Raw genomic sequence first — 13863 nt, forward strand, 5'->3', positions numbered from 1 at the left:
CCCCAGCTCTGACTGCTGTGTGCTCAGTACTGACCTCTCCCCACTGGTTAGGCTAGACCCTGCCTGAATTACTGAAGGAAGCAGCTGGGAGCCCCTGGGACGGGCAGCACAGCATGCCCCTTGAAGCCAGCCTCTGGAAGTGGGTCAGGACCAGAGACCAAACACCTGCTGTGAATGTTTAAATTGCAGGGTAGTTAGTAAATCAGTTGCAGAATCCCATATGTGTCATGCTTATGCACCTCGGTGAGCACCACGTGTGTATCGAAGGGCATGTGCTTTGCTGGGGTAAGCTGCCTCTCCGTTTGGCGTGTGGCTCGGGAGCTGTGGTGTGATGAGCTGTGACAAGAGGCTTTACACGGACTTACCCTCTCTGCGCCAGCAGGCAGTTTCTCATGGTCCCGGAGTCCGTCAGGGTGAAACCATAGAGAAAATAATCTGAATTCAAGGCTGTTATTTCTAAAAGAAAGAGCATCTAAAGGCAGAAGATTTTTCAGGTATTTAATTTGCGTTCCCAGTGAAGGTTTCTTTTCTCATCTTTTATTTTATTTCATTTCATTTAAACAGAGAATGGACATTCTTTGAAGTCTAATCATGGTCACTGCCTGCTGAACCATTGGGCCAGCTCCCAGGCTTCCTATACAGAATTGTTAGAAGATTTTTCTATTTATATTCAGAAGACAGGAAGCACAGATACAATACAATGCTGAGTTGTTTAAATATAACGAATCCTGAAGTAGCTCTGTCATAAATCTAAAATGCCCTCACAAAAATGAGGAGCAAGTGCCGTATTACAGACTGAAACAGTGCAGTTTGTCACTTGCACAGGCAGAAGCACTTTTGATTTGGCGTTTGTAACTCTTGTTTACTGCCCTGCTGAGGCTGTGGCTGGCAAAGGGCTGAATACTTTCAAGCCCTGGCTTTCAAAAGGAGTTGAAAGAGCCCAGCCCTTCTCAGGACACAGCCGTGGAAGCAGAGATATCAGACTGGTTTGGGATTTATCCAGCTTGAGTGCCAAATCTGCCCAGTTATTGACCTCACTTGAAAGTGGTTGTTTTTTTTAAATTCCAGTCGAGTATTTGTTCCAATTGAGAGCTGGCTTGGGAGTTTCCACTGACTTCAGGCACATCAAAGCGATCACATCTCTTACTTGCACAAGTACTTGTTTGTCCCCTTACAGTCTTTTGAACTTTTTACAGGCATTTGGGTGCTGCAGCAACTCAGAGAATGCAGAAATTGGGTGTGTGTTGTGCCTTCCTGTTTGCTTGCTTGCTTTTTCCTGAAAATACTGATGTGTGTGTTATGTGGCTTCTTTGTTTGTTACTATGTAAACATGCAGCCACATCAGTGCAGATGCCTTGAATAATCTCCAACGTTAGATCTGTATTTGAAAAAACAAGCCAGAAATCCTTCAGGAAAATCTGATCTCTGTGGTGGTTGGGCAGTTTCTGCTCATTTTTTTTACTTACAATTTTCTGTGGCTTTTTTTTTTTTCTTTTTTTACTTCTTTGATGAACCATGCTCTATTTTTTAATGTTAAATGAAGCTCCTGGAAGCCCTTCCTTTGGGGAAGATGCCGTTGTGGTTGGACGGAGGGAAGAGTGGCTGTCCTCCCAGCTGGCGGTAGCAGTCACACTGGCTGGTGTTAGCTGAGCCTGTGCCCCTGCCTTGGTCTGGAAAGCGAAGCGTGTTTTACTGCGGGGGGTCACTAAACCCCTGAGTGGTCTGACACAGCTGCTTCCATGGCCAGGGCTGGGCTCTTGCAGCAGCTGATAATTGCAGGGGTGTAAGTGGCACCGAGGCCCCTGTATTTCGTCTTTTCATCTATAGCAAAAGGGCACTCGTGACAATCCTCACTGTCCCCGATTGCGGAGGTGCATGAAGTTTGTACGTTGGATTTAGCATGTTGGAAATGATTCTCCTCACCGACTGGCAGAGCTGAAATAAGTGTATGAAAGGTGATGAAGTTTTAATTAGGGAAGGAGGGTAAAGCTGACACCCTGGTGGCACTGCTCCATATTCATATTCCTTGTTCCATAATTAATGGGAAAGAAATGATGCATGCAAGTATGAAAGAAATTGAAGTTTGACATGACTTTTGACAGCTTGCTATGCAGTAGAAAGCATGCCTCTTCTGAACATTGTACTAATCTTACTGGAAAACGTTGCTTAATGTTAGTTAATTGCACTGAAAGTGCAGTGCCCGTCCTCAGATTAGCATGATCACCTCCCGCTTCATAAGTGTCCAAGGCCAGGACACATTCTTTGAAACAGTGTTTTTAGGACCAAATCCTGCTTTTGTACGCGTGAATGGAATTTCCAGTAGAAAAAGCAGCATGTGGTAAGTGTATGGCATTTTTCCTTAGCTGTAATAAGCACCAGTTACATAACAAGAGCCGATATACCACTGCCAGAAAGTTCTGATGTCTTTCTGAAGGCATTTGATGTAGAACTTCTGTCTTGTCCTGGTACGTATCGATATTAAATCCTTGAGTCAACACCTGATCGTTACTTTGTATATTCACTATAGTACACTTGGGTTTTGGTACCCCGGAACTGTGTTTATAGAGTATTATTTTATCCTGATCTCACAGCAGCAAGAAGTTAAAATCAGCATCAAAACCAGGCAAGTCTTGCATCGAGACACTGTCTTACAAGCCTTTACATGTATGCATGATGTCAAAATCATAAAAATTCCTTTTGCTCAATAAAATAGTAAATAAAAATAAAAAAGCTTTAGGACCTAGTGCTGGAGAAATTACTTAAACACAACCACAAGTATTTTACAGGGAAATTAGCACCAATTTTGCAAAGGCTCATGCATTTCTAAATTACCCTGCTATGTCCGTGGGCCAGTTTGCAGTGTGTAAAGTTAAATATTTGCGAAAGTCAAAATCTGGTTGTAGCAGAATTGGGCCGATGGTGTATTGTGATGTATCTGTGTTTGCACTGGAGTGCAAAGGAGGTTTGACTTCAGCCTGTCTCAGGCGTGGTGCCTGGCTGGCGGCTTGGGGGTAGGCTCTTGCTTGTCAGACAGATACAGCTTAAAGCCGAGACTGAGCAGGGGAGCAGCGCTGCTTGAAATCCCTGCTGTGGTTGGATCTCGTTGCATCTGGTCAGCAAAGCTGGGGAACGGGTGACCTGAGGCCATGACTTTTCTCCCATTTTACAGAACTGCTTTGCCTGTTGTTGAACAGAGTTTGTGCCCAGATTCTACCGTACGTGTGTATCCTGTGGAAATACAGCACCATTCACCCAGCTTACTCTCCAGTTGCTGACATGCTATAGGTTTACGTCTACTCTGGATGCTGGATTATGCATTGTATTTGATTAAATATGGGACATGTTTTAGTAAGTGATGTGTCTGAGTTGACAGATGGTGGCCTTTGCCAAACACCGCACCTGTCTTTGAACATGACGTATTTAATCTTGGCAGGCAACGTTACCTGTGTGTTTTCTGTGGTACCCACATGCATTTGTAAAAGCAGGTACCGGGGGCCTGGGGTGAGGGAGCAAGCAGATTTGGGGAGGAATGTAAATCATCTCCATGCAGGATAAACCAGCTGCCGGTTGTCGGCGGGCCAGTATATCAGGAGGAAATGTGGATTTTTGGTTGTTCAAAAGCATCCTATTAATACGTCCCCCATTTAAAAATGCTGCTGTGGGCAGTATACACCGATGGCCTGTTAGTCTGCTTGCGCACAGCAGCGTCTCTGTTCCTGTATCAACTCACAGCCAACCTGTGAGAGGAAGGATGGCTTTCATCGCACAAGTGTAAGTTACGATTATTTGGCTTGCCGTGTACAGTAGAGTAGCAGCTCGTTTCAGTAGCTGGTTCATTTTAGATGCAGTTACGGACATTATTTTGAAGAGTAGGAGAGGCTGCAGTGCGCAGGCTGGCTTCGGTGTGGGAAGGTGATGGACTTGTGTGGGGCAAGTCCCAGAGCAGTTGGAAACCAGCTCGCCAGCTTTGCCACCTGAGGGCACCGACGATACCGATAGCTGGTCTAGACCGAAGTAGTAGCCCAAGCTGTGCCAGTGAGTACACTATAATTATATACTAGTCTAAGTATTTTGACATGTTCATAGCCATTCTGGCAGCTTTCCTGCTGTACAACACGCTTTGCTAATATACACAAAATCTGGTTTTATCTATTTGTTTTGTCTTGAATTCATTAGGAAATCCGTGGTTTTTTCAAGTGATTTTTCCTTTGTAGCTAGGAGTTGCAGTTTTGCCATTGGCTCGGGCCGCTGTATGTTGTATGTGCATATCTATTAGGTAGCAGTAAAGCGTACATTTTTCCAAAATAAATGTCTGTTTCTCTTGACGCAGTTCAAGCGTACAGCTACTATTCAGATGGGAACGCCCTAAAAATACTACAGAAAGGCAGAATTTTACCCTAAATGATACAATCCTAGCAGGGAAAGTTACTTTAGTGGACATGTAAATGATTAAGTCTGTTTATGCAATCTAAATAAAAAGCCAAGGACATCTAAAGGTATAAGACCTTTGTCTTGCAAAGCACTTGCGTGTGTTTTTAACAATATGCGCATGTTCATTAATGTAGAAATGAATGGGACCACGCAGCTGTTTCTGTTCCAGCTTAAGTGACGCGCTGTCTTGGCTGGAGCACTGAGCACGTCACCGAGCGCTTGCTTTGCGAGCCTTGACGCACAGGCAGGTTCTCGCTTTTTTTGTCCTGTCAGTCTTCACCTACACGCAGACCTAAAGAGGAAATGTGTTGTGGAGGATTTGCAACTATATACTTTTCACTAAAGCAATGGGTGTTTTCTCTGTGATTCTTAAAATCAATAGCTTCATGCTGAAATAAAGTTATTAAGTAATAGATGAGCATTAAAATGTATCTTTTCTTCTAGCCTGAAACTTTTGAGCATCTTTTTATCAAGCACCCCGAAGCAATGTCATTTGAGCCTCTTCTTCTGGAACCAGAAATAGTGCTGGAAGACATCAGTGTTACTAAAGCGTTGAAAAAAGAAGACACACAAGATTTTTTAGTAATTGATTCAATGTTTACAAAAATGCAAGACTCTGAACGTGATTCTGCTTGCTCTAGCAGCCATTTCAATAGTAGCAGCTTCTTCGAGAGCTCCCATGATGACAAAAGCAGTGGAGAAATTAGAAGGCAGCCCGATATTAAATACGCTACCGTTATCGGTGACTCCAGATCAAGTGGGCTTTATGAACAGAAAATGAATCTAAGAAGTTGTTTTGATAGATGCTTCTTAGCGGAAGATTCCTTAGTTACCGGCGCCTTGTCCAGTAGCTCTTGGGAGGTGGGAAATGGGGCATTTCTGATATTACCTGATCCGCCTGGCAGGCAGCCCAGCAAGACTCTTTCCCTTTCCCTTATTTCTTCAGAGGGATTTTCTGAGCCTTCAGAGCAGGATGATGCTTTCACAGATGGAGACAGTCCTGAGCGGAGCCTGTATTACCTAGGGATAACATCACTGGAAAAAAAAGAGAATGACATCTTTGTAACAGAAGGGTCCAGGGTGATGTGTCAATTCCGTACAACCAGTCTGCTCAAAGATGTGGGGTTTCTTCAGCGTGCACCGCCTAATTTAAATGCGTTTATCCAAAGTAGCCTTAAATATAAAGCTGTTGTGCCGTACATGCCGCAGTTTCAGATGACTGCTGCCAAGGTGCAGGAGACCACAGAGAAAAACTCGTAAGTCATCCCAGTGTAGTCTGATACTCTGAATGGGTTTTTAGGCGTTGATACGTTCCTCCGTTTTTCCCCTCTCCCGACTGCTTTCAGGAGCTCTCCTCTTTTGAAGCCGGGTAACTGGTTCTGTATTCGAGTGCCAGGATTTTAGTAGGAAGAAATTCCACGTCTCAACCTAATTGTCAAATGCGAGGCCTTCCTTTAGAGATTTGATGGGGTTCAAATTAGTCCCTGGTGCCAACTTCCCTGTCCCTGATGCCTGGTAGGTGTATGTCTGAGCGCCCCGCTGGAGAACTGCATGTGAAATTGGACTCTGTGCCGTGGCTGTTGAGGCCAAGAGGGCTGGATGTGATCCCGGTAGCGCCCGTGCCGATGCTCGGTAGCTCCGGGCTGGGCTGTGGCCTGTCCGCGGGGCAGAGCCATGGGCAGCGCCATAAGCCCTCTGTAGCTGCTGCCACGAACGTACACGGCCACCGCATTGCTCCTCCGCAGGCAGCGCCCTGCGGCACCTCCCTGGTGTCATCAGTGCGTGACAAGAGATGACTGCTCCAGCTGGGGAGAGGTGGAGGGGTTGGGGCTTTTTGCAGGCCGTGCTGTGGAGACTCTCGAGGGCTGGGAAGGATTCGAGCAACATTCGCCGCACGGACACAGCTCCTTTCTCACGCTGTTACTCAAGGCCTGTTACAGTTCCCAGCAGCTCGTACCCGGTGGGTGCTTGCGGCGTGGTGCTGCCAGGCAGGGCCACGTGTCCCCAGGGGGGAGCGCAGGCGGTGCAGACCAGACACGTGGTTCTTTGCTCCTTTTAGGAGTAAAGTATCTCTTCAGACATGTCAGCAAACTGTGCTGAAAGAGCTTGTTCTTGTTTCAGCGTTTGCTTGGGGACTCCACGGGCGAGAGGGAGAGGAGTGCCCGAATGTGTAGATGGAAGTATGTGTTGGTTTGGGGGGGAAGCTGGGTAAGAGTGGGCATTCCTCTGGGAATGATTTCTAACGGTGCTACTGGCTGAGCTGCCCTGGACCGGTGCAGCCAGCAGACGCTCAGAAAGAGTAACACTGGGCCATGGTGCATCAGTACGTGCTTGAACTGGTGGTGAATGGATGCACTGTACAGACACCAAATATAGTTGTTAGGGGTCTTTTCTCCAAAATCCTGATGTATTTATTGCTTAGCAGACATCTGTGTTAAATTGAGCCTGTGAATACCCAAATGGTCCACACCTGAAAAAGTGGTCAGAGTGCTCTAGTTCAGTCGTTGAGAGTGAAGCCCTGACCAGTGATGGCAGACTGGTGGCTGCTGCTGTGGGGGCTCTTTTAAAGGAAACTGAAAAGTTTCTGTAAAAAACCGTGAGGGCAGCGACGTGTGCTGAGCAGTGCCTGGGTGTATAAAACACTCCTTGAAGAAGTAATGGTGGAAGGAGCTAAAGGCAGTACAGTGAGAAGAGAAAGAGAATCAAAATTCTTGTGGCTACATTAATTGTGGGGTGTTATCCAGGTAAAACGATGGACTTGGAAGTAAAACGTCCACATTTTTGTTGCTGAACGGGAGAGTCTGGTAGAAATGGTACTGCTGTAAAATAAACATCTCTTCCAAACCCCTTCTCTAAGAGCCCCCAGTAGAAAAGGCAGTCATTTGTCCCAAGGATCCTGTATTTTTCATCTTTGGTGACTGGCCTGGCTGGCTGGGCTTGGGGAAGTCTGTTGGCCTTCACAAGCCCTGCTCCGCTCAGCTGGAAGGCTTCGGGGGGAGGAAAATCAGATCTTGCACCCCCGCTGTATTTTCTGGGATACGCAGGTAAAGAAAACTGCACTTACTTGCAAGCCAAATATATTTTTTCTACTTCATAGTTAGTAAATATTTTTGTATATATGCCTTTTCAAAGAACTATTTTGAGAAGCTAAGAAAGATGATTACATTGTGTATTCCAAAACTAAATTTATGTAAAACTTATACAGGCAATTAAAAACAAAAGGGCAAACCCCAGCAACAATAGGGAATGGCAGGAGCAGTGTGGAAGCACTAATATTTGTGAAAGAAATCCTGCGGAGCAGAAGGGACCAAAGCGAGTATCTGTCTCCACCTTGAATTTAAGACAAGTGTTACGGATGAGCCCACTGCTTTTTCTCAAGCAAGCTGCTAACCTGGCTGGTGCTGGCGGGTTTGTTTCTGGATGTTGCATATGACAGATCTAATGGACTTGTTTCTGTATGGCGGGGGAATTACAACATGTTTTGTGTTCGTTGTCAAAACTCTTCTGTCACTTGAAAATGTGGTTGGAGGCTGTAGGGAGAAACGTGAGCGTTCCCATAGAGTTCCAGGAGTAAAGCTGTGTTAGCACCCTGGTGAATGCTGGGCTTAGCATTCATCTGAAAAAAGAAATTCACTCCTGCCAGCATGTTAACTTGATGTGGCACAACCTCCAGCGGCCCGAGAGTGCCCAGGGAACAGAGCTGGGTGTTGGATTCTGCTTCTCCTCATGGTTTGTTTGTCCACCAGATCCAACACCTCCTGAAGCAGGAAGATGCGGGGCAGCTCCTGTAGGCCCGCTGCCCCCCCAAACCCACCCCACTAACGCCACGGGGATCCCTTGCGGGGCAGCACCGGCTAGGGTGGAAGACCTTGATTCCTGCACACCAGCCTTCTCTGGCCACCGTGGGGAGCAGAGCTAATGGGAGCTATGGAGATGTGGCTGCTGCCCTGGTATAACCGGAGGGACTCCCCTTCTGCTGCCCCTGCAGCGCCGCGTCCGCTGGAACTTCGTGTCGGGATGTGGTTAGGGAATCGCTGGGATGTGGAAAAGGGTGGTGCGGTTCTCTGCAGACTGGAATAATAAACACATAGTTCATCATGAGGTTTGGATTTCCGTAATTACAGCATCTAGAAAAATTCTTTAGTTGCGGTTGAAGATCAGCTGTCTCAAGAAATGAAAGCTCACATTGATTTTACTGTACAAAGTCCTTACCCAGTAACTCAGGAAGGACAGGAGCACGCTTCGGCGCGGGAGGGCTCCGCCGCGTGACCCACTGAAGGCTTTCCCGGGAAAAGGCAGGAGTGACCGTGCGCTGTGGTGCGGGACTCCGATGGGCCTCAGAGCTGGTGGCAGGAGAGCGTCTGCAGCCTGGGCGTGCTGCGGTGCCTGCTGCCGTGCCTGCCGCTGGGCTCGAGCGTTGCCTTGTTAAAAAGCAGGCGTGCAGACAGGCTGTCCTCTGTGGGAGGTACCTGGGTGCAGGCACCTTTGGGGGTCCGGGCTGTCCTCCTGGGTGCCTCTCTGCCGTCCTGCTCAGGGCTTTTTCCCAATGGCCAAGCAAGTGGTGCTCCTCAGAAAAACAAATTGATCTGGTATTTACAAAACTCCCCACTGTGAATGTAAAACTACTGTAAACACCGGCTGATTTCTGCTCCAGCAAAAAGGAAAGATGTGTAATTACTGTGGCCGCAGCAGTGCGATCCCTCAGTGTCCGTGTGCCTTCTCTGAAGCAACCGCTGTGCCCTGTGTGCAGTCCCCGGGTTTCTGATAGTGCTGGTAACCCCGGGTCCCAGCCCGCAGGGAAGGGCAGGAGGCAGCTGTACGAGTTTATTCAATAAATACTTCCTGAAACTGCCTCTCAGCCTGGCATTTCCATCCGTGTTGAATGGACATTCAATCCCGCTCCTCACCGTTCTTGGCTCTTGTGCAAAGCCAAGATCTGCATATCCTGAATCCACCATCTGCTGCCGTCTGCCCTGCTCTCTGCTTACGGTTTCAGCTGTGGCCGCTCCTGCAGCAGCACCGGCCTGTGGGAGAGGAAGCGAAGAGCTGGGGTCGCTCGGCTGCCGCCTTTTCTCACCATTAGTTTTTCCCCTCAGCCTCGGGTTGATATGTTCGTGTAGCACAGCTGAGCTGCTCCCGTCGGTGTTTGCAGTGGTCTCCTTTCACGCAGCAGCTGATCCATGTGCTTCACGCAGGAGCAAAACCCTGTTTTTTTATACCTGGGCCGGACAGCGATGGGCAGGTGCAGTGCCTGGGCAGAGGCGGTTTGTAAGGTAATTTTCAGGGTGGTTCTCCCTGTGGAGCTGTGAGCAGCCAGCCCTCCCGACTCCGCTGGGTGGCCTCGTGTCTGGCGGTCGGTGCCACAAGCAGGGCAGGCGCAGTGGGCCCTGGGCTGGCTGCATGTGCCGGGCGGCTACTCTTCTGCCAGCGGTTGGGCTGTGGCTGTTGGAGATCTGAGACTCGGTTCCCCCTGATGTGCCGGGGACACCACCACCCACGTCGAGGGAACTCTGCTCGTGCTAGCAGTGAGTTTGTGGATTTTTAAGAGCACGTACAAGGTTATTAAGTCCACAGGAACTCCAAGGGCCCTACAGCAGTTACACCTGCAAGCACAACCCTCTTTCAGGCACACTTCCTATGGAAGGGAAATTTAAATACACTATGACATCTTTAGGGTTATCAGAGGAGAACAACTGCTGTAATAATCTCCCAAAGGAAGATTTTTCCTGGCAGCTGGACTGCTGTAGCCAGATGGGAGGCAGGCCCTGCCCCCCACCGCAGACCGACGGCCCACAGAGGCAGCGGGTGCCACTGGGCACGGCTGCTTCCCCCAGTGAAGGGCTGGGAGGAGAGGATTGCACCAGGAGCTGTGTGCTCTAAGCGGTCTGAAATGGAACAGAGCCAGGAGTCCACGCTTGGTGTCTCCTGGGCTCCAGCTCCATCTTGGCAAGAGACCTGGGAAGTCCCTGCCAAGAAACAGGGAGAAAGTAGGGAATGGGGTCAGGCGGTGACCTGCATCAGGGGAAGAGGATCGCCGGGGGCAAAATGGCTTTTGGCTGATGACCTTCATCTTCATCTCTGGCCTGACACGGTTCCCTCCAGCCAGGGCTGCTCCTGGGCTCGGTGCTGAAGGGATTCACCTGCCCTGTGGCATGGAGAGGGAAGAGAAACGCTGCAGAAATGCATTTTGGAGCATCCCCGGGGGCGTGGTGCCACCCTGAACCTGCGGCTCGGCTGCAGGAGTAACCCAGCATAGTTCCCATTTGCTCCTAATAGTGAAACTCTTAATGCTTCGCCGTGAATATCCATATGCCTTGGCTAGAAATAACCCAGCGTTACTTCCCAGTAAAGCTGGTCATTTTTCAGCGAGATGAAGTGTTTTTGCCATGGCTCCACATCCACCAGGGAAGGCCTTTTCACTTTAAACTGGACAAGCAATTAGGAGGAACCATGTGCAGCTTCTGAAGCACAGACTAAGCCCTAATATTAAGCTCTTGCAAATTAATTTTGAAGAGCATTCAGCAGTATAGCTCATTTGTCTAAGAAAAGTAATCAAATGTGTCTGTTTTACATATCACTTGCAGCTGTTAAATGCCCCCCCCCCCCTTTTTTTTTATTTAAACTGCAACTGATGTATGAAGCAACAAGAAACCTCTTTTCAGTTTTTGTGTTTTGTGCGTGCAGGGTGTTAGCCTGCCTTCGAGACGCTGAGCCGTGCGATCAGCAGTCAGTGAAGTCTGCAGTAAAACAGGGTTGGGGTTTTTCTTTTCCCCTGGCATAAACTGTGAACTAATTTCTTTCTTGTATGTGGCTTGCTTTGTTGGAGCATTTACAGTAGTTATTTCCCTCTGATAAGAGTGTAACTTGAAACACCACTTTCTAAGAGTGTCAGAGTAATTTCGTAATAATTTTTGTGAATAAAATGTTTCTTGTCAACGTTACTGTTGAATAGGTGTTCGCCTGCTGTAGCAAGCCCTTGCCTAGCCAGGTTAGTCCTGTCCCCCGGGATTCCCCACTGACTAGCTCCATCCCCACCCTCTGGTTTTTAAATTGGGAAAAACTTTAGAGTTTCACTTCACAGTTTACTGGACCTGGACCTGAAGAGACCGGAGTTGCTGTATAACATATAACGTTTCTATCGGCTGGCTCTCGGAACACAACGTACTGTTGTCCTGCAGTGCCCCGTGCTGCGCAGCCGGCTGCAGGGCAGAGCTCAGAGGAATCGGGGGCGGGGGGCCCCACTTTTACTAGGACGGATGATCTTAAGGGTCTTTTCCAACTTCAACGATTCCACAATTCTACAATCTGGCTCATTTGGTGCTCACACACCCGCTCTTTCTGTGGCTGCCTTGCAGGCCTAACTGATTTGAAAAGCAGATTTCTTGCCCACGTCCCTGCCCTGATCCCAGCTGGGTCAGCGCAGCTGGCACACTTAACCGGCTCCGTGCCCGCGCTGGTTTTTGGTGTCTCCCTCCCTGCTTTGAGCAAAATACTCTCACTCTCCTGCGATGAGATGTTGCAAGGTGTCTGTGTGATTCAGAACAAGCTGACAAAGGCACCGCTGTGAGCAGCTGGTGAGCAGCTCCCTCACCCGTCACGAAGTTTGGGCCCATTTTGGGACAGAAATAGCAACACGGAGCCCTCGAGCGCCCTGAAAAGCCACCGAGTCCCAGGGGAGCCAGGTTGTCCCTATCTCCCCTTCCACTGCCATTGCCACTGCCCAGCATGGGGCTGCATGGGGAAGGATCCTCCATGTCCCCACCCTGAGTTATTTCATTCTGCAAGCCCTTGGGAATTTCTTTGCCCTTCAGCCAGCTGAGCACACTGTGCACTCGCCTGCTCTGCACTGCGAAGTCCTGCTTTGCACTTGGGCTCTGCCTGCTGGGAATTGTCCCATCCCTGTGGGCAGCACAGAGCCTGGGGGGGCACCCCTCTGTCTTGGGGAGCGTGGAGGATCAGCGGATCACTTATTTCTGAGCACGTAAGGAAAAGTCCTGTGATGCAAGCAGGATTTGCAGCTGGATGTGGGAGGGGAAAAGGGACCAATGGAGGCAAGCAATGAAAACACTGAATGTTGGGTTTTTTTATCCTAAGAAATGTATAGCTATCTTCTTGTGGTTTTGTGGGGGGTTTGCCTTTAAATAAACACAGAATAGGTAAAATTACTTCTTCAGGTATTTCTTTTATAGCCACTGTCTCCCTGACACCTCCATGGGCAAGTACTGAAATTTGCATCTACCTCCTTTCTCTGCATCACCTGCCATTGTGCTTGCCCAGACCAGGGAAGTTGCTCTGACTGGGGTGGCCAATGATAGATGAGGATGGGGAGGCAGGAGTTTTTTCTGCATCAATCTGTAAAAAAAACCCACCAACCAAAACAACCACCAAGACCAAAACCAACATGTGCTGGGGGAGAAGTATCAATATTTGGAGATTTCTATGGTTGTCTGTAAGAAATACTACAGTATGATGCACTTCTGGAGTGTCTTTTTATAGTTACATGAATATTTTGAGTAATAATGTTTTACACAATGCAGCTGGTTTTATTATTCTACTTTATTATACTGCAGTATATTGTACTGCAGTAAGCTACCACTATCACTAACGCAAATTATCCCTGCTGACACGTGTGGGGAGACGGCAACATGACAGGCTATGGCCAGAGCGCGGTGGCTTTGGAGGATGCACTGCAGTTACGGGGGTAACGCACGCTCTCTGTAAGGGCGCTGTCTTCCTCCTTCCCACGGTTTATGTTTAGAAGACCTGCAGGTGAGATCTGGTGAAGCAGGCGCTCACCAGCCTCAGGCAGGTTTCCATTCCCTGGTGAGTTCGGTAAATTAACCTGCGGGTACCAGCTGGGGCCAAGCTGCTGAGCACCAACGGCTATTTCTGTACCTCTTTTCTGCACAGATGTTGCACTTAATTTCCTTGATTCCTCTTTGCTGGGATGTGGTTCACCAGGCTGGGGCATGGCCCTCACCTCCTGCCACAGAGGATCCAGCCCATGGCACTCAGCACCGGGCTGCGCCAGGGGAGCTGGTGGCTGGGAGATGGTGTCACCAAATAGAGTAGAAATGTCCCCTGTGTGCCCACAGCAGCTCCACTGCCCCAGCCAAATGCCTGCTATTGCCCACTTGCTCTGTTTTTTGTGGGTCACTGCTGGCGAGGGGCAGAGGAGATGCCCCTTACTGAGCATCCCCACACCCCACACCTCTCTGAGACACAGGGTCTGACTTTCTGTTGCTGCTACCAGTGAGACCTGCTCTGTCTGGTTAAATCTCAGCGTGCTGACCCAGTGACTGTTTTATGATAAAAAAACTTCTTTATGTAAGAAAATTGCCAGCCTCATCAGACTCTGCAAGAGCCTTTAGCCCATCAGGGAGCTACTGGCCTTCAGGTCTGTGCAGAGCAGGAGAGACCCCATTTCTCTCT

At 48.7% G+C, this 13863-nt stretch overlaps 1 protein-coding gene across 9 annotated transcripts in view; it reads left to right on the plus strand.

The window, feature by feature from the left end:
• The window catches only part of LEPR (leptin receptor), a 43585-nt gene extending 34301 nt beyond the window's left edge, over nt 1-9284 (plus strand). For 6 of the 9 annotated variants that reach the window (XM_055724819.1, XM_055724818.1, XM_027803972.2 and 3 more), the window contains one exon: nt 4876-9284. In XM_055724819.1, the coding sequence (XP_055580794.1) occupies nt 4876-5691 (816 nt within the window). In that variant the 3' untranslated portion in view covers nt 5692-9284. Of the gene's footprint in view, nt 1-51; nt 4845-4875 lie in introns of those variants that run through there. The other 3 variants (XM_027803975.2, XM_014279247.3, XM_027803976.2) reach the window with 3 other exon arrangements.
• Nucleotides 9285-13863: the final 4579 nt, after the last annotated feature.

The sequence above is a fragment of the Falco cherrug genome, chromosome 12 (genome assembly GCF_023634085.1).
Source record: "Falco cherrug isolate bFalChe1 chromosome 12, bFalChe1.pri, whole genome shotgun sequence".
Classification (NCBI taxonomy): Eukaryota; Metazoa; Chordata; class Aves; order Falconiformes; family Falconidae; genus Falco; species Falco cherrug.